The sequence below is a fragment of the Stereum hirsutum genome (assembly GCF_000264905.1).
Source record: "Stereum hirsutum FP-91666 SS1 unplaced genomic scaffold STEHIscaffold_13, whole genome shotgun sequence".
NCBI classification, from domain to species: domain Eukaryota; kingdom Fungi; phylum Basidiomycota; class Agaricomycetes; order Russulales; family Stereaceae; genus Stereum; species Stereum hirsutum.
Window position 1 is genome coordinate 986,555 of NW_006763143.1, and position 18,904 is coordinate 1,005,458.

At 51.6% G+C, this 18,904-nt stretch overlaps 7 protein-coding genes across 7 annotated transcripts; 3 read left to right on the top strand and 4 right to left on the bottom strand.

Annotated features, from left to right (window-relative positions):
- Positions 1-1,376: 1,376 nt before the first annotated feature.
- On the bottom strand, positions 1,377-2,161 carry STEHIDRAFT_160035 (uncharacterized protein; the record flags this gene model as incomplete). The annotated part of the gene is made up of 3 exons (XM_007307494.1): positions 1,377-1,826; positions 1,887-2,023; positions 2,095-2,161. 3 exons carry the CDS (start codon positions 2,159-2,161, stop codon positions 1,377-1,379), a joined length of 654 nt encoding a protein of 217 aa, XP_007307556.1.
- Positions 2,162-2,448: 287 nt separating this feature from the next.
- Positions 2,449-4,212, bottom strand: STEHIDRAFT_160036 (uncharacterized protein; the record flags this gene model as incomplete). The annotated part of the gene is made up of 8 exons (XM_007307495.1): positions 2,449-2,626; positions 2,683-2,730; positions 2,792-2,845; positions 2,902-3,015; positions 3,067-3,183; positions 3,242-3,349; positions 3,405-3,698; positions 3,752-4,212. The coding sequence occupies 8 exons, from the start codon at positions 4,210-4,212 to the stop codon at positions 2,449-2,451; spliced, it is 1,374 nt and encodes a 457-aa protein (XP_007307557.1).
- Positions 4,213-6,823: 2,611 nt separating this feature from the next.
- Positions 6,824-8,719, bottom strand: STEHIDRAFT_148972 (uncharacterized protein). The gene is made up of 3 exons (XM_007307496.1): positions 8,419-8,719; positions 7,564-8,368; positions 6,824-7,461 (listed from the first exon to the last, which is right to left on the bottom strand). Exons 1-3 carry the CDS (start codon positions 8,488-8,490, stop codon positions 6,950-6,952), a joined length of 1,389 nt encoding a protein of 462 aa, XP_007307558.1. The 5' UTR covers positions 8,491-8,719; the 3' UTR covers positions 6,824-6,949.
- Positions 8,720-9,109: 390 nt separating this feature from the next.
- STEHIDRAFT_141205 (uncharacterized protein) lies at positions 9,110-10,887 on the top strand. The gene is made up of 5 exons (XM_007307497.1): positions 9,110-9,238; positions 9,291-9,339; positions 9,399-10,145; positions 10,209-10,325; positions 10,381-10,887. The coding sequence occupies exons 1-5, from the start codon at positions 9,155-9,157 to the stop codon at positions 10,410-10,412; spliced, it is 1,029 nt and encodes a 342-aa protein (XP_007307559.1). The 5' UTR covers positions 9,110-9,154; the 3' UTR covers positions 10,413-10,887.
- A 424-nt stretch (positions 10,888-11,311) lies between these two features.
- Positions 11,312-13,957, bottom strand: STEHIDRAFT_170725 (uncharacterized protein). Its single transcript, XM_007307498.1, has 4 exons — positions 13,707-13,957; positions 13,553-13,628; positions 13,324-13,489; positions 11,312-13,256 (listed from the first exon to the last, which is right to left on the bottom strand). The coding sequence occupies exons 1-4, from the start codon at positions 13,894-13,896 to the stop codon at positions 11,643-11,645; spliced, it is 2,046 nt and encodes a 681-aa protein (XP_007307560.1). The 5' UTR covers positions 13,897-13,957; the 3' UTR covers positions 11,312-11,642.
- A 163-nt stretch (positions 13,958-14,120) lies between these two features.
- On the top strand, positions 14,121-16,227 carry STEHIDRAFT_170726 (uncharacterized protein; the record flags this gene model as incomplete). The annotated part of the gene is made up of 7 exons (XM_007307499.1): positions 14,121-14,160; positions 14,210-14,241; positions 14,308-14,365; positions 14,434-14,775; positions 14,843-14,884; positions 14,947-15,078; positions 15,139-16,227. 7 exons carry the CDS (start codon positions 14,121-14,123, stop codon positions 16,071-16,073), a joined length of 1,581 nt encoding a protein of 526 aa, XP_007307561.1. The 3' UTR covers positions 16,074-16,227.
- Positions 16,228-16,737: 510 nt separating this feature from the next.
- On the top strand, positions 16,738-18,670 carry STEHIDRAFT_148976 (uncharacterized protein). The gene is made up of 9 exons (XM_007307500.1): positions 16,738-16,979; positions 17,044-17,153; positions 17,221-17,343; positions 17,413-17,436; positions 17,508-17,586; positions 17,652-17,774; positions 17,856-18,052; positions 18,119-18,211; positions 18,299-18,670. Exons 1-9 carry the CDS (start codon positions 16,919-16,921, stop codon positions 18,416-18,418), a joined length of 930 nt encoding a protein of 309 aa, XP_007307562.1. The 5' UTR covers positions 16,738-16,918; the 3' UTR covers positions 18,419-18,670.
- The last annotated feature ends 234 nt before the right edge of the window (positions 18,671-18,904 follow it).

An 18,904-nucleotide genomic window follows, 5' to 3' on the forward strand; every position in this document is an offset into this window, starting at 1 on the left:
CGTTCGCTGGGATGGTAGGCACGGAGGGAGGCGTCTGAGCAAGAGGATTATTACTCCCCTCTGTGTGCTCGCTATCGCTTCCCTTAGCAGGCTGCTCAGGGTCCTCTCCATCGTCATCGTCATGGAGGTAACCCTCTACGTCTGTATCAGACGTTCGCCTCTGCTGTCTGGTCTGTCTACCAGTGCCTCCCGTTCCCCTATTGGAGCTACTCGCTGCTGCTCCTCTCGCGGTGCCGCGAGACGGTTTCGGACCCATGATATGAATAAAAGAATAAAACTATGCGCACCTGTTAGAGGATTGCGGACGTTCAAAAAGTATAAGAGGTCGTCGTCTTGATCTTGAGGTTATCGCACCGGTAAGAACGGTACCCGCCTAGCCCTTGTTGGGTGCGGATAGATTCCAGAGTAGTACGAAGGTTACAAGATTAGATACCCTACATGTACTACTCGCGAGCGCATATATACGAAGTAGTTGTTTGTGCGGAACAAACAACGTAAAGAATAACAAATACGAATGTGAAAGAACGAACGATGCAAGTCGGCGAGTGTGGCGTAAGTAGGTTCGTGTGGCGTACGAACTTACTTCGCATAACTCCGCCGCCTTACAGGCGTGTGCTTCTCCTGCACGGATTGCGCCCCATGCAAGAGACGGTGTACTGATAGGACCAATGGCCCATGTAGGACCTTCGGGTGCTGCTGGTTGTGCCATGGAGTTCTACGATACTGGCCTAGACAGGTACCAGTCAGTGTCGGTTCAGTTCCCAAGAACAATTCATTGATTACCTGCCTGCGTAGAAGCTGTAGACGTCCAGGATCGTGAGGAGGATGTTGTAGGCAATTGGTATGAGATTCGTGACTTGGTGTGCATGAGGGCTCCGAGAGACAAAACACGCGGACACCATTCAGCGTACTAACTGCCGTCGGCAGCGTTTTCGAGGGTCAACTAATCACCGTAGAGGGCCGACATGACACATATTCGCCGTCGGTGTTATTGCTTATCGCAGGCATCGGTCTACTCACCGTGTACACTGGCCAAAAGGTCTAAGGTCGAAAGATATGATATTGCAGTACTCGGAACAGTTGAGAAGACAGAAAGATTAAACAGCTAAGTAATGCTAGGTAGTAATCGAGGATATAGGAGACTCTGGAGATGAGCTCGAGATGGGAAGAGCAATCATTACAGACACTGGGATGGAGGATATATTTAGTCAAAGAAAATGGTCTGACAATCAACAGGAACATTACTTACTAAGGAGCACTGTGGTGTGCTCGCCCAAAAGCATGGTAAGTGGCGGACCACGCGAGGACGAATGAGAAAGCTATTGGGCAAGAATGGTCAGAGGCAGCGATGAGCAGGAGGGACCAGACGATATCACTTACTTGGCCCACGTGCGGCATTCATTCACTACGTCGGGAGTCATCGACATATTGTCAAACCAAGGCCAGGCACAGACGGGTCCTTCAAATTCGGGACTCTCCCACAGGTCTGGATGCTCTACCGCAAAGGAGTGGGAGACCGACGAGTACATATCGTCCAGCGAATCGTCGTACAAAAGAATCCCATAGACACCGTGATCCAGAATGACATACGCTATCCCCACAACATTGGGTGAATACGTCTGACTCGCTCCTAATGCAAGAATGAAGTATGCGAGGGTGATAGCGGAAAGGGGCGGCCTCACGCTCAGAAAGAAAGAGATGGAGAAGCGCGCACCGCAGCCCTGAAAGCTGCGTGGATCCTCTCTCGAAAAGAGTAAAACACCGCGAACACTTGCGGCCGAGTGTGTCCAGTCGCAAAGGAGCATGCTTGAGGATTCAAGTTCTGACTGTGAATCAGTGAGCGTCAGTCGCTGGCAGGTCTGTTACCGATAATGTATGTGACGTACCGGTATGAGGGCATGAGCTAGTAAAGGAGCACCAACGCTCGGCGGTGTCAAAGACCCAATGCGTATAGCATGCAGGACTTGCTCACGGGACGTGATGCAGAGCAGCGGAGGATGGTGGAGTGGGCCAAGGTCAATATCTGCAACAGCGACACCATGTTCAAGTCAGCATCGCGCAAAGTTCAATCTAGGACGCGGAAAAGCGACTCACGACCAAAAGATGTGGCATTCTCTCGAGGTGCAAGGAGAAAGCGGCAGATAGGGGTGAAATGCGCCATTGGAGAGTGTAGAATTCAGACGGGACAGCACACGAGTGTTTTATAGTGATTATGCCCTAGGGTATCACGGTGTCATGGACCATTATCAAGACGAGACGTTAGGGACTGTTCGTAAACATCATAACAAAAAGTGTGAACTAAGACAGAAAAGTCGAAGTATAGTAGGTCATCTGCAACGGACATGAAGTACCTGATATCGAGATGAGATTAAAGTAGGAAGGTAAGAGGGAGGAAAAGATGAGAATGTGTCTTCAGGTAGCGAGCCTATCGCAAACGGGACCTCCGAACTATTTCGCCTTCTGCTTGCCACGCGCCTTCTCAGACATAGCAGGCGCAGACGTCGCCGAAGTCTGCGAGGCAGGCGTGCTCGCGAATGAACCTGGAGCCGTCCCACCGGACGCGGAGTGGTTGATGTTGCTCCCCAAGGGCATTGAGAACGGAGCCGCATTGAGCAGGTCCGCCATGCTGTGAGGCGCTCATCAGTGACATGACAGGAGACGAGCAAGTGTGATATGACTTACGATCCGTACTGTCCGCTGCCACCATTAGCGGGGAAGGCCCCGTTTGCGCTGCGAATATACAAAATCGAATTAAGCAAGGTTGGACATGGAAGCCGATGTAAGGACTTACGCGTTAAACATGTCGGCAGGCATGATAGCCTGGTTCATGTACTGTTGACCCGGTCTGCAAAGCGTTAATCAGTGTAACCGCCAGATAAGAATCGCACGAGATGAACGTACACATTGAAGGCTGCAGATAGCATCTGCTGACCATGACCAGCGGTGTCCGATGCACCAGACGCACCTGGTTGGTTGCTGTCGTACATCGGGAGCGTAACATCCATCATACCCTGACTAGATCATGATCAGTACCGAGACAGTTAACAAAGAAAGCGACAGACGTACGGCCTCATCAATTGACCACCCGAAGGAGGCATCGCTGGTGACATCTGCATCATGTCGGGGTAAACGAAGGTCCCGAAGTTGGAAGGATTGGGTGCGGAAGGAATGGGCACCGATGGCCTATCCAGATGATGGAGATCAGATCGGCGTAGGATGATGAATGTACTGAGGAACGTACTGAGGTTGAATCTGCATATTGCCATTCCCGCTCCCACCTTGATTGCTAGGGACGGGGACCACAGCTCCCGCAGTAGCCTGTCGTGAAGCTGGAACAGAAGAGTTCACGCTAATCAAAGTGTGAGCCTGCAGATCTAACGTGAAAAAGAAAGGTGGAAACTCACCCAGATTGAGACAGAACCGCCTGGGAGGATGTAGCGCCAGACGTGGGTCCTTCCGAGTCATTCCCAACAAATGCGCGGAACTTGCGCTTCTTAACTCCGGCACCACCAGGACCGGGACCTCCAGCAGGCGGCGAAGGACCAGTGATGGCAGTGGGGTTGAAGGTAAGGTCGGCGATCGTGAAAGAAAGAAGGCCGTCGGGCGCAGTTCCCTCCGCGTTCCCGACCACGAGAACGACTGAGTTGGGAGACGGGCAGGCGGTGTGTGCCCAGCGAGGGGTCGCCTCAAACCGACAACTAAATTGGAATTAGTTGAATGGAAGCTTATGGAGGATGGAAATGAGGCGCACCGAATCAAAGACGGTTGGTTCGCTCCAAACACGTACGCCATCGTGGCCAGCGTGAAGGTACGTGATCCATCCGATAGGATCTCCTGCCCAGAACGAACAGTGCCGATGACGAAACAAAGGGTCCCTGGTATGTCGGGGATGCTGTCTTGATATTGATCGGAAGAGGGATCACCGTTAACGGGGTAGGCAGACATGGCGTCGAGAGAGATGAGGTCGGGAGCGTTGGGGGCATGAACCTTGACGAGACCAAGAACGATGGTTCCATCGGGGAAAAGAGGTGCGGAAGCTGGAGACCAGAGGCGGAGTCTCGAGTTCCTAGCCCCGAGGTTCGTGTATCGAACGGTAGTACGGTAGACGTGATGCCAGGAGACCGAGTTTCCGCCACTCGGTAAAGTTCTGTTGGTCGCAACACGTTCACCAGAGGTGAGAAGGAAGAAGTCGTGAAACATGAAGTTGGTCATTGTGAAGAAGTGGTAGGCGTGCAGAAGCTCGAGAGGGTGTCCTGAGTGATCAAACTTCGTCAAAAAAAAGGAACTTTTATAGGGCGAGGAACGGAGAGCGAAATTCACCTCGAAATCACTGGCGCAAGTCAGCACTAAAAGAATGCACCCTAAAAACATGGATTTTCACGATCTAAAGGGTCATGAAGGGTTAGCAGCAAGAATACACGGCAAACTGAGGATGAAACATACCTTCATGGCCGTCTCACGAAGGGGAAACATAGTACCAAGACCCTCACTAATTCAGTGAGGTGCTAAAACCGGCATGAGTTGACCAGAAATGAACCGCATAAAACGAAGGGCGTGATTGACCTTTGGAAGTTGAAACTTCGGAGTCCATGGCGGTGTCTGTGAGCCCATCGTTATAGCTAGCAAGAACGGTGGACTGGGAAGTGGGTTGACCAGAAATGAACTCAGAAATGAGCCGCATAAAACAAAAAACTCGACTAACCTTTGGAAGTCGAAACGTCGGAGTCCGCGACCGTGCCCGTGAGCCCATTATTGCAAGCAGCGATAGCAAGAACGGTGTCGGAAGAGAGATGCTGAGAGCGCGAGTGATCGAGCCACGCAATTTTTTGATAGCGTAGATTGAATATTCCTATGGCGGAGCTCGAAATTCGGATACATCATACTGCGCGCCACCTCGTGGGTTATGGGGCTCAACAACCGTGTGCGACACTCTGCGACAATCCGAATCTTGCAGTCCAACGAGCGAACCACAGAGAATGTCAAAATAAGAAGAAGCCTACCCCGGAATATCAAGCCAGCACAATAGGAGAAGACTGAGTGCTACAACAGCCAGGAGCAACATCACCTTCGAGTTCTCAACCGTGTCGATAGTGCCTCGAGGCTCGCATTACTCACCTCTTGAGAATTGAAGTGCACAGGTCTTCCATGATTGCGAAGCTCATCCGTTGAGTACACAGGTAGGGACACGTATCGGAATAGAGACGAGCATCGCATGACACGAGAGACCCATGGCGATACAACACTGTGGCGATAAACATGAAGACGTCCATGTGTCTCACACCGTAGCCTTCTCACTGAAAATATTCCAAAAGATATTTATATTCCACTTTTACAGGTCAATCGTACAGGATAAGCAGTCGAAAACGAGTGAGCAGTGCCAGTCGGGGAGTGAGCAACCATCTATCATGTTGTCCACAAACTTCGAGCATGGTATATATAGGGGAGAAAACTCGGACCCGCTTTGGAAAATCGTGATTCTTGAGGCAGGATTGCGCTCCCGACAGGCTTGAGTAGGGCTTGAGCGGTGTAATATAATTTAGCGTATGGGAAGACTTAGATCAAGCGACACGCTACGGGAAATGGATTATCAGACTTGCGGAGTTTGATAGACCGCTTCGACAACTTGATCCATTAGCCTTGTTCAGAGTGCTCATATCGAGCCCTCATAAACGCAGTATATGAGCTCGTATATGAGCTCGATATGAGTTTGATATGAGCTCCAGCACAGCCAAGAGGCTTTGCCGAACAGTTTCTGCCTAATGGGGCAGCTCAGCTCATATCGAGCTCATATCGAGCTCATTTACGAGCCTCATATGCGAGGCCTCAATATGCGAACTTTGAGCAAGGCTATTTTAGCACGACAATAGCTATATGAGCTCAATATGAGCTTCAGCACAGCCAAAGAGGCTTGCCGATATGAGGTGTGCTAAGCGAAGAGCAGTTTCTCCCAGATGAGGCAGCTCAGCTTCTATCGAGCTCATATACGAGCCTCATATGCGAAGCCTCAATATGCGTACTCTGAGCAAGGCCAATGAGCAAGAGGGCTTTACCGAAATAGGCTGCTCGACAGTGAAATGAATGAGGAGCAAACACGAACAAACGAAATGGAGACATCTGCGTTAGAAGAAGGTTGATGGTTCCGGAAGCCATAAAGGAAGGCTAGAACGATAGTGAAGAAGCTCTTTGGCGAAGATGTTGGGTACAGTAAGTCCATGTCAAAGTATGTGATGGGTATGCTTGCGGTCACTTGGCCCGGCGAGGCAGGGCGAGGCTACTTATCGAGCGAGTTTACCGTGACAGCGATGCATCATGGGAGTGTCCAGCCTGATGATGAGAAACTTCAAGTTCAAGGATCACGAGCCTGAACTTAGCAGGATATAGAGTAGAAACAGTAATGTCTATCGAGCAGCCTAGTGTCGTCTGTGCGAAGTCAGACTACCCCAGTGAGTCCGAGCAGCGAAAAAACCCCAGATAAGTATGTGGCTCGTCAACATATCGGTGTTCGATGCTGGATGTGGCGTTAAGAAAGTGGACTTTTCGGTACGGCCCGGTGCCGGTCTGTTGCGCCGCAATAGGCGCTTGTCTATTTTTGGCTCAGGCGTCTGTCGTTCGATGAGCGCGGCGAAGCCTCAGAGGCTCAAATATCTCAACTCGTCTCTCTGTTGAGCCCCAAGTACTTTTCTCACTGTGCCAGTGATCACGCAGGTTCTCATCGTCCATACCATACGGCACTGGCATTCTCATACACGAACACACCACCTACGTGATCTACTTATGTATACCTGCTCTGAACTCTTCGATCTTATTTGGACCTCCTTGCACTCATCATGGTAGTCGATTTAAAAGTATATATGAATTGTAAGGAGTGGTGTAAATGTGTAAACGTGGTAACAAATACGGTGAAAATGGTGTAATGTAAAGAAAGGACTCATCGACCAGCGACCGAACCCTACCTCCTCAACGCCGACGCTACAGCTTTTGGAGGTTTAGTAATCGGTTTCGCCTTCCCCTTCCTCCTTCCATCGATCTCCCCGTCCACCATGACCGCCGCATCACTTGAACCTCCAACCACCACCTCCGTAGAGTTTGCATTGCCCCCCTCTTGCGCCACCGACAAACCCGGCACAGGACTCGTGGCCACACCAGCCGCAGTGCCACGCAATGCCGAGGCTGGACTCGGTGATGTCGATGAATGCAGACCATCGCCGATGTCCTGAAAGACTGTTGAGGCTTTACGCATTAATTGACGTGTATTCCTCACGTAGTTCCGTGCCTCGGGGGACGCGGGCGTAGGAAAGTAATAGGGGGCTTCGTAAGGGCGTGTACGCGCAATGGGTGGAGACGGGAGAGCGGCTGATACGGGCGCCGTTTCGAGCGTACAGGCACTATTTGACGACGAAGCGCTCGGTTTTCTGCAGTGCTTGGGAGGACGTGAAAGTGGAACGACTGTCTTCTTTGGAGCTAGGGAATGAAATGGGATGAAAGGAGTTAGTGTGATTGAGCGTCAATGGCCGGATAGGGCAGTATAGAGGGGCGGATGACGAAGATGACAGGTGTGCTTACAGGCATCAGTGAGTGAGGCGTTGGACTGACTACACAAACTGCGACTCCGTCTCGGTGCACGAGGACATGGATACTTGCGTTTAGGTGCAGCTGATGCTGGCGTTGGTAGAGCTGGTGCTGCTTTGGAAATGTTCGGATACTTGTCTACTGGAACTGGAGCTGTCTGTGACCTTTCGGGAACAGTGCGTTCTTTGTGCCAGCTCGCCTTGGAGGGAAGCGAAACCGAACGACAGAGCTTTCTGTGGCCCTTCGGACGGACGCCATCAGCGGAGCTGGAGACTGGAGGCTGTGTCGACCGTTTGCCGAAGTGGGGGAGGTAGGAGGACGATGATCCTTTGCGAAGGGTCGGAGGCCTCGGTTGCGCGACTTTTGTCTCATCGATGGGCGTGAGTCTCACCGATTTCACCTGCTCAGCGCACTTGACAGCCAATGGTGGTCGGGAGCGGTGTTCCGAAGAGGATGGTGGCGATGAGGGGCGTTGGGAGGACGGAGGTGGGAGGACGAAATTAAGGGCACGATCAGGGAGAGAGGGTAGTGATGGACGTGAACGCGCAAAACGCGTGGGAAGGGTTGGTGGTTGGTCCGGAGAGTCGTGGGGAGTACGTATGGGATCGGATGCCGAGGGGCCCGACCGTGGCGTCGAGGAAGATGAAGAGGAGGATGTCGACGGGACAGTCGAAGTAGTCACCGTTGAGATGCTACTCCCTGCGCTCCTGGATGTGTGAAAGTAGAAAGGCCGTATTTGAGTGTCTGAGGCCTTACGTAGAGGCGGAAGCGCGAAGCTCAACACAGTCGCCAGGACGCTCTGTAGGGTAGATCAGTTTCTCATTGAGACACACAACTGAAGCCACGTACAAGAATGAAGCCGCCGAGAGCCTGCGTTGCGCACGAGAAGTAAATCGCCAGATTCCACAGAGCATCAGGCATGGGAAGCGTATTCAAGGTGGACTGAAGTAAAGCGCGTTGAGCTAGGCGGATGCTGCCTTCAGTGGGTCGATGGCATCAGTGGGTAGATACAAGGCGAGACGGACCAGAGGGGCAGCGCTGAGATGGGAGCGGGCGGCTTATTATAAGCGAAGGCTTGTGGGGAAGCAGTGATGAACTGAGACTGAATTGGCAAGATCAAGATGGAGGACAGCCTGATGGAGATGTTGACTAGATGTATTTCATCCTCACTGGCTACAAGTCATCCAGTCTAAGACCCGGTTTGACATAAATGTTACTGTGGTGAACGGATTGCGGGTGGTCCGGGGTGGATAGGAGGACGATCGAACGCCCTCTGGCGTAGGGCGTAAGCATCAGAGCGCAAACAGATGCCTGTGTCCGCGAGATGTAGTGCAACCCTTAGTAAGAGGACATGTAGCTTTAAATCCAGACCCAGTAATAAGAATAAAACACATAGAGGGACGTCGTGGGTGGAAGAAACGGGTGGGAGCGGACGAGCGGGACGGGTAACGGGCTGCGCGCCTGTACAGCCTGAGAAATATTGCCTTGGCTTCTCATCCGAGTCGATCTCGTTTGCATATCCACAGGCCACAGGCATCCTCAACTCCCCCCAAAGTCTTTCCTTCACGATATATCTGTACCAGCCATGCCTCCGCGAGGAAATGAAGGCCTTGACTTCACCCCAATACTGACCCACTACCTCTTTCTCTTCACCTCCATCCTTGCCGTCGTACGTTTCCCAGCTCTTACGTTCAAACTCACGCCTCTGACTCTTCACCCAGGTTGGCTGGTTTGTAGCCTTCATATCCCAGGCTGTTGTCACCGCAGAACGTATGTCTCTCTGCTCTTTGTTTTTTTCTTTAGTTTATGGTAGTAACCGTCTACACCAGGCGGCCACGGTGATGTCGGCGTCCTGTGGTTCGCCATTTTTCTTCAACTCTTCCTCATCCTCGGCGTCTTCTACACCCTCGCAAGCGATTCGATAGCAATGCATCGCTTTCAGATATCCGTCTTTGGCTCAATCGCAATCACCTTCGCAGTCATCGGCGTCAACCAAGGCATTTTCACCGGCATCGCTTCCCTTGGTGCCATGGCCGCAGGCTGGCTCATCCTCTCCGTCGTCGACATCCTTTGGGTCCTCTACTTCACCTCCGAGGAAGACTCCCTTACTCTTCACATCTTCAACTCTCTCGGTACAGGCGGCCTCACTCCGCCCTCGCGCAGGCGCAGGGGAAATCGCGCACAGTCCGTTCACAACATGGGCGTCGGAAATGGTTACGGAGTTGGCGGAGGAGGATACTCGTCACCATCGGCTGTCGGTGCTACTCCATACGACGCCAAAGCCCCCAACAGCTTCGGTCCTACTGCGGGCGTTAGAAGTCAGGGCAGCTTGCACACTGCGAGTCTCCACGATGGTGTTGTCCCGAAGAGCTCAACTGGCGTCAATGGTAGCTTGAACGGCGGTACCCCCGCGATGCCCATGGCCAACCTACCGGCTGATAGTGCGGGTATGGGCTCGCCGCTGATGGGCCCCGGGGCAGCTGGCGTTGGAGCGGGAGGTGGTCCTCTTCCTGAGGATACGAGTGCGACTCCTTCGGATGGCAACTACATGTATAAGGCGAAGGCTCTGTACGCTTGTAAGTGGCCTATGTTCTCTGTTGCGAAGAGGCTGTGTTCTGATACGTACGTCATGCAACCAGACTCGGCATCTGCGGACGATCCAAACGAAATTTCCTTCGCAAAAGGAGAGATACTCGATATCATCGACAAGAACGGGAAATGGTGGCAAGCAAAGAAAGCGGATGGTACCATTGGCAGTACGTATTTTTTTCTTGCATGTTTTAACCAGGATACTCAGATCATTCTATATAGTTGCGCCATCAAACTACCTGCAGATTGTCTAACGAACCTCCCGTTCGCGCTCGCTCCCTGCTTCATCAACATCAGATCTATCTAATCACTCCTTGAATCACGACGATGACGGAATGCTCTACGAAACCCTCCCTATCCTCTACTCCCGACAACCCGCAAACATGCACATACCCCTTGAATAATATAAGCGAGCCTCCCTATCCCTTGGACTTCTCCTTTCATGACACAGCCGCTTGACATCCTTCATTTCTCCGGAGCTCGCTCGTTCTCCGTTTATTGTATATTTTCGGGACTTTCATTCACTTCTACACCGTTCTTGCCCTACCCAGCAAGCCCCCGATATTTCCGTTCGTCTCGTGTTGTTCCGTGTCTGCGACTCTGATTCTCTTCTTGTCAAATTATTGGATAGGATCTCTCCCATCCCATCTCTTCATCTCTTTTCCCCGCTCTCCTCCCGAGTCTATATCCTTTGTTTCATTCTCATTCTCATTATTTCTTTGTCTTCCCCCCCCCCTTTTCTTTTTCTCTTCCCCTTTCTGTCTTCTATCTCTCCTGGGTACGCAAGCTTCCCGTCCACACGTCCTGCAGGACGGTCTAACGATTTTTTCTCTTCTTCTCTCCGTTGTCTAATACAGTAGTAGTAGTAGTCTCCTCGTCTTTCCTCTCACCAAACCCTGTACGGACCGACCGGGTCAGATACGTTCTGTACGTCCAGCTGAACACTACTATTATGTGCTTTGTTTTCTTTTTCTTTTTCTATCTCTATCTCTCTCGCTATCCCAGATTTGCACGAGCCGTTGAGATGGATGTGAAAGGTACGGTAACAGTAGGTTGATGAACGAATTAGACGTTTTCCTTCAGGTGGCAACTGGTGGGATGCAAAAAATCTTGTGGCGTAGATCGTCCCCCCAACTCTTTGTGTGGCCCACGAGTCGGAAACCACTTTGATTGCCATAGCAATGTGTTAAAACGAGCTGTTGCTACATCAACAAGTCGTGTATGTATGTATGAGTGTTTCCCATCTTCATTTGCGACTCGACAACGACAATAAACAACGGGAATACCAGTAAAGCGACAGCCTGAAATAGTTCAAGGTAACTGCGCACGACGAAAGATGAGACTCACCAGTCCTCAGTATTCGGTTTAGAGCCATACAGAGAGAATGGTCGATCCTCAAAAGTCTTCGTCATACTTCCAATGCCATTACTATTTATCGTACACCGCTCTCGAATATAGACACCGTACCGACGAGAAGACGGATCTTACCGTCGCCTGCCAGGCCCACTGCCCAGTACTACCAGCTTATTACTCTTCTTCTTCCTCCCGCCTACAGCTCCTCCAGCACCAGCTCCTCCACTCGCCCTCTGCTCCATCTCATGCCATGCAAAGTCCAAATCCCATTCATCCTGCTCGTCCCTCAAAGTCCTAGGCGCTCTCTGCCCACCAGCGCCAGCCGGCCTTGTCTCTCCTCCTCCAGATCCCGAATGTGCAGCCGAAGCAAAACTTCTTGATCCCCAAGCTCCACTGACATTCTGCGGCGGCGGCGCCACCGTCTCCTCCTCTGCCTCCACCTCCACATCCTCAACCATCATCTCCCGCGGAACCTCAAACCCAAACGCCTGAACCTCCGCCTCCGCACCCGTCCTCCAAGTCCTTCCCGCTCCAAAATCATGATTCAACCTCTCCTTCTCCCTCTCCTCCGCCTTAGCCTTCGCCCGATCATCCTTCTTCCCCTTCTCCTTCCTCCTCGCCCTCCTCGTCTTCAACGCGCCCTCGAAATTCCGTAGGCCGTCCGCACCGACGACACCGCTGAGATCGGCTTCGACGAAGACGACGTCAGCGCCTTCGGGCATGTGGCTCAGGTACTTGCATCGTTTGCGGAGATCGTCGTTGACTGAGCCTTCGGCGAAGGACTCGACGCGGACGGTTATCGAGTCGGGGAAGGAGGCGTAGCCGTTGAAGTGCGCGTTGAGGATCTTGATGTCGAGCGGGTGGAGGAAGATCGGCATGCCGGACGCGGCTTGGTAGTAGTAATACGTCGAGGTCGAGGGAGGAGGTGGATTCAAATTCCTACGTTGACGTGGATTACGCTGGGATTGGGATTGGGGTTGCGATTGAGGGGACTGAGGAAACTGAGTCGGAGCAGAGATATCGACAGCAGGGACTGTGTTGAAGGGTGATGCGCGTGTGGCCAGATACGCCTGCGGGACTTCTGACGCGTCGGGATTAGTGACCACGGCGGCAGCCTCTTGCTCGAGTTTCCTCCGCATATTATGGTGAGAAACCCGAGCTTCAATATCATGCTGCACCTGGACAGCTCTGTCGATCGAGTTCCTCAACACGTCCGTATCGAGGGCGGTAGCCTTTGCGACCTGTACCTGTACCTTCGATTCCGCCGCCTCAATGAACATCAGACTCAGATTATCTCCCAAGGATGCTAGCATTCTGCGCTCGACTGCCAAGTCATCTAGATCGCGAGTCAGATTCTCAACGAGATAGGTAGGCGAGGCGAGCATGAACTTGGAGTAGGTGTAGACATCCGGAAGGAAGTGGAATGGAGCCTGATGAGGTGGTAATAAATCCGAAGGCCAGGTGGGCGAGCGTGGGAGGGCCAATGTCGTTATCTGAGGCCTCTGCATGAGGCGCATGCGAAGAGTAGAACCGTTCAGACCACGGCCATTATCGGGAGAGGACGATGAGGAAGAAGCCTCGGGATGGGGCTCGTCAGCTTCGTCTTCGTATTGTGAGGGTCCATCGAACCAGTGTACGCTCTTGAGTTGCTTCTCGTTGACGGTATCAAAACAGATGGGGCATCGGATCCACTTTGGGTTGGCCGACGTGCTGAAATAATGTAGAATACAGGGGAAGCAGAACACCTGATAGATGGGGAGATTATGATGAGGATAGGGTAAAGGGGTTGGATATAAACAGAACAAGACTGACATGACCGCATTTCGTCATTCTGGGTGCGGTGGGCGGTGAGAGGCAGATGGGACAAGTGGTGTGTCCCTCGGCCTGTTGAGAGAGTGAATGCTCGCCGCCTGCAGCAGATGCAAATGCCGATTTGCGAGGAATGATGATTTGTAAGATATCGTGCCATTGAAAGTAGCTGAAGGTGGAGGACCGGCGTCATGAATATCGCAAACTTCAAGAGCAGGTACAGAAGACTCACATGTCCGGATCAGCAAAGTGTACAGTGTAGTCCCCGTTGGGATTCATAACAAATCTATATTGTGCGTTAACGAACCCTGAGATGTGTGAGACATGGTATCAGTATATCGGGTATGGGGTGACATTCATGTATGATATTGAGAGCATCGACTCACGCTCCTTATTCCAGACAGCCTGGTTGGTGCCATGTCTTCTGCTCCTCCTGGGTAGACTCTGCAGCTGGTGAGTCTGCCTGGGAGGAAGAGAGAAGTTAAGGAGATGATTGAGCGACTGCGACGAAGCCGTCTTGGATGGACGTTTCGGAGTCGATGGTGCAGTTTGCTGACCAACACCGCGTGTGGTCATTGAGACCAGAAAATAAGCAGATAATAAGTGAAGGGCTGTTGTGAGCTTTGGTGGGCTTCCCGAGTAGAGGGAAGTCGACCACCAAGAGATGCAGAGAGTGCGAGCCGACCCGCAAGCCATGACTCAATGGCTACCGCGCACGTGCTCCGATCCCGAAACACAGCACTTTATTCAACACGTTCGCTTTTCAACGATACGTCCTATACTCGTACTACTAAACTACGATGGCGAAGGGCAAAAGCGCCAATCCAGCCGATGCCTTCCGTGCGTTATTTTTCCCCCTGTTTATGTGCGGAAACTGACTTGTCTTCAGGCAAAGCACAACGGAAGAAGGAGCTGAAGAAGGTGCGTGCACGCCCAAGCTGTTGTAGGCCCGACATCATGTAAATAATCTCATTTTCTATCCAGTAGAACAAGGCAGGACGTGCCAAAGCTCGCGATTTTTCCCTTGTCAAAAAGGACACCAGAGGTGCGTCAGCCGTACACCTCGGAATCACGTCACTGACTCGTTCATATCCCCGCCTCCTCTTCCGCTAGATATCGAGAATGAAATACAAACATTATCCTCGAACCCTGCGCTTTCTGCAGCCGAGAAGCAGAGGCTGAAGGATCTTCAGGCCGAACTGGAGAAGGTCAACCAGAAGAAAGAAGAGTATGTCGCTGAACATCCAGAGCATCGCAAGCTCGTGTTTCGCGCCCGCAAGCCCAAGACGGATCAAGAAGGTGATGGCGATGGCGAGAAGGAGCTTCCAGTGGACAGGACGAGGAAGCTGTTCGACAAGAATGGCCTACCTATCCATCCCGAGCGTAGTATTTACTATGACCCTGTCATGAATCCATTCGGTGTTCCTCCTCCCGGAATGCCATATATCGAACGACGTACGTCTCGTACCGCCCCCTTTACTCCTAGTATGTATTCTGACCTTTATTTTCTGTGTTCTTTCAGCGTTGAGGCCGGACGAGATGGAGCAACCTCAGGAAGAGGAGGGTACGAGTAATTTCGCAACGTTTTTTTTTTACTTTACAGCACTGATGCTCATGCCCATACAGAAGGTTCCGACGACGATATTGCAATGCCAGATGGTCCGCCTCCAGGAGAAAATCTCAAGCAAGAAGAGGAAGAAGATAGTGACGACGACATTCCGATGCCAGAAGGCCCACCTCCGCCGAAACCTGGTGATCGTAAGTCCACCGCACAATATTGGTCTACGTTAATTGACAATATTCATTATACTGTATCAGTTATTCCACCACCACCCTTACATCTCCCTCAACCACCGTTTCCTCCACCGCCTGGTCTATCATCGCCGTCAGGGCACCCTTTCCTACCACCTTTCCCTCCAACGATGCCTCCATCCCCTTTCCCTCCAAACTCGATGCCACCATCTTCCGGCCTGCCTCCTTTACCAGCAGGGTTCCCTGTTCCGCCACCGCCACCAGGTTTTGCGCCATCAAGCTCCGCAATTTCACCTCCACCGCCCGGACTTCCTCCCCTTCCTGCTGGTTTCCCTCCACCTCCAACCCATGGATTTCCTCCTCCCCCTCCTCCTCCCCCAGTTAATATGCTTCCTCCAGGTTCTCTCCCTCCCCCTCCTTTTGGCCACCCGCCGTTCCCTCCAGGTCCTCCGGCGGGATTTTCTCCGTCCTTCCCCGCGCCTCCCCCAGGATTCTTCCCTCGGCGCCACCAATCGAACACAGGAGCCATGCAGGATCCTCTCTCCTCGGTCCCGCATCAGACTTTCCAAGCTCACAGAGCTGCTCGCAATGCGCCTCCACTCCCACTGCCTGCACACATGCAGCCGGACCGCCCAAGCCACTCACAATCTGGTGGTGCAACGATCTCCGCGGAACCTCAGCTCCGCGATCTGAAGAAGGAAAGCACTGCGTTCGTTCCTACCTCCGTCAAACGTAAAAAAGGTCAAGCCGCCGGTGCTGCTGCTGCTGGTACTGGTAGTGCTACCTCCGCCGTAGGGAAGATTAATGCTGCGCCGAGCACTGGTGACGATGACGACGGGAATGCACCCACGGGGGCGAAGAGACCGGATCTCATGAGTACATTGAGAGAACAGCTGAAACTGTCACCTGTGGTTGGAGGGGAGAGCACGAAGCCTGCCGATGCGAAACCGAAGGGTGACTATGAGAAATTTGTGGAGGAGATGGGCGATATTTTGGGTTAAGGTACAGAGTGAACCAGTCGATGGGCCGTCTACGTTATCAGGCGTACGCAATTTTCTGACGTTGGTGGTCGTCGTCGTTCCGCTACATTCAGTACTGCATTGTCGCATGTAACCTCACTGCTATACGTGTGGTAGCGCCGTATTTACTCCTTTCTCTTTATGGACTACGATGAACGAAAGTCAACGGTATGAACACCGTTGGGTTCCAAGGCCCTGGCAATTATGCTCGTAGGATCTTCTGTCGCGAAGATATTTGGTTTCCGCTTCACTACTGGTGGAGGAGGGAAGATATCTGAAAATAACTCTCGGTCATGCACAAGAAGTTCTCCTCAGACCGAGGCCATGAACGTCTCGCCCATCCGTCTTCCGTATAGTCCAACCACACTGCACACGAACACGTATTGGCTTTACGCTCAAGTGCCCTGGGACTGGTAAGCCAGGAGTCCTCTGGGAATATACTTGCGACGTTGCACGCCACAACTCTAATGAGGAAACCCTCCCTCTCATCATAGTGCGCGGATTTCAAATGGACACAACGGATCTGACGATTTTAGGTTGTGCTAACCAGGACGGGTATGTGTGAGAAGGACATACGTAAGAAGAAGACGCCAATGTTGTACTCCTAGGTCTCGTTCCAGTCCTGATAATATGCACCTTTCTGTCTCGGACATGCCCAATTCCTCTCTTCGTTTGTGACCGACTCGTCCTCAAAACCTCGCCTGCTGGAGTAGTTGCTTCACCTCTTGCTTTTCCTTCGTCCCTGCCCTCCTCGACGTTCTTGCCAGGTGAGAACACGGGGATCATACAACAGCGGACGTATGAAGGCGACTTGAAAAAGGCTCAGTATGGCGGTATCTATGCATAGTGCAAAACTTGTTGGCCTGATACTGGAGGGTATGGTGTATGGTGTGCTCGACTTTCCGTCCTTGCTGAAGCTTGTGACCTGATCACCGTTTGAATCTGTGCGCAGGATGCCTTTTTACCCTGTTTGTTATTGTCTTGATAGTCCAAGCACGGTCTGGACGTCGATTCGAGCTCGCACAGTATAATTGCATACTCATGTTCGCTCTTGCCACAGTCGTCAGTCATTTCACCCTGCTTAATCTTGAGAGTCAGCGTCACTGATTGCGTTTCTGCTCCTGTCCAGCATCTAGTCCTGGACTCTATCCGGGCGTACAATACCTTCATTCGTAAAGACCAATCTATACACAACGTCGACAACTTCCAAGACCCGTTCTCATATGTACGGATTGGGATCTTTTGGTGGATGGTGCGTGTCCAATTTTTTTTGCTGAGTTTACAGCAGGATGACCGGAATGTGTATTGTCATAACGAACAGACTTTGACGTGTGATGCCGTCTTGGTGAGTTCCTTAGGCGCTAATTAAACTAGGCGTATCCTAACGTGCCATACGCCGTCTACGATGAACGGCAGATCGTAAGGTGCTGGGTACTGTATAGAGGACGCAGGAAGATAGTCATTCCAGCGGTACTCGGTTTTATAGGCGACCTCGGTTTGTCGTTCATCTTTGCAACACATAAGTTTGAAATCTTGAGGTCGCTCATTTATAGCCTCCAGTATCTTTGGTAGGCATTGCCAGAGTTTGGAGCCAAGTCGACGTCGAATACTGGACCGAATCATTACAGAAATGGTCCATATGTTACTTCATCCTGACATTATGCACAAACTTTTACTCGACAGGTAATTGGCATCCCTCCTGTTCCACCCTGAATATTCGTTATCATCGACTAAATCGGACTTAATTATTGCCTCACCCCACAGTGGCAATCTCCTGGTGGTGTTTCTCTAGTGGACGACGGATAACACCTCGCATGAGGATCCAGGTCGTGCTACCTGTGTTGTTCGTTGTTGTGGAGAGCGGCGCTATATACACCATGGGCATGCTTTCTACCATCATAGCCCATGCAGCCGACTCGAACTCTATGTTCGCCGTCCTAGACTTTATGCCATCGCTCATAGTGCGTTCTCGACATTCTTACCATGGGAAATGATTGATTGAATAGAAACACTTTTGCATTGTGTAGGCTTTAAGCTATACACTGATTGTGCTCCAGCTCAAACTACGAGCGCAACCCGACCTTCTCGTTCCGGACACACGACATTCCTCGGAGCACGAGGCGAGTAGACATCTATATTCTTGAGAGGAGCACATGTATCCTGAATGTATGATCAATAAAGAACTGACCAACACCACATCTAACCAGGTCGGCGATATCTCTACCAGAGTGACGGAGACAGATACCACACATACGCACCAGCATTCACAACAACATCGAGAAGCGATCTCTTTCATTCTCCCTGCCAAGCATGATGGTGCCGTGTAGCCTTCTCTCACCACCTATGGTGCAAACGGCTTAGACGCCGCCACTTCTGTACACAACGTTGAGGACGGTGCCGCGGGCCGAGATTTGAGAATTTTCACTATCCCTCTTCCAGAAACACTCCTTTTGATGTAAGGAAGAGTTCCTCTAGAGGGATTATCCAAATTCTCAAAACTGGCAAAGATGAACTTTTGGATTTGGCCACCCCGCCAAATAATAATATTTAATTCATTTGTTTATTATTTTCCGAAAACCAAGGGGGGTGCCAGGAATTTTCTTTCAATAAATGGGGATTTCGACTTTCGCCGACGAAATTGGCCGCTGTACAAAAGTGGTGATGACTAAGCCGTTTGCACCATATGTAGCTGGTTCGGGACGTAAACATCCGCGTTCTTATATCGTCTTTCCTTGGCAGTGTTGCTGCTCGAACTCGTGTGAAGTGATCGATCCGCGGAGTGAACATAAAATTGGCTGGTCCTAAGAAGATTC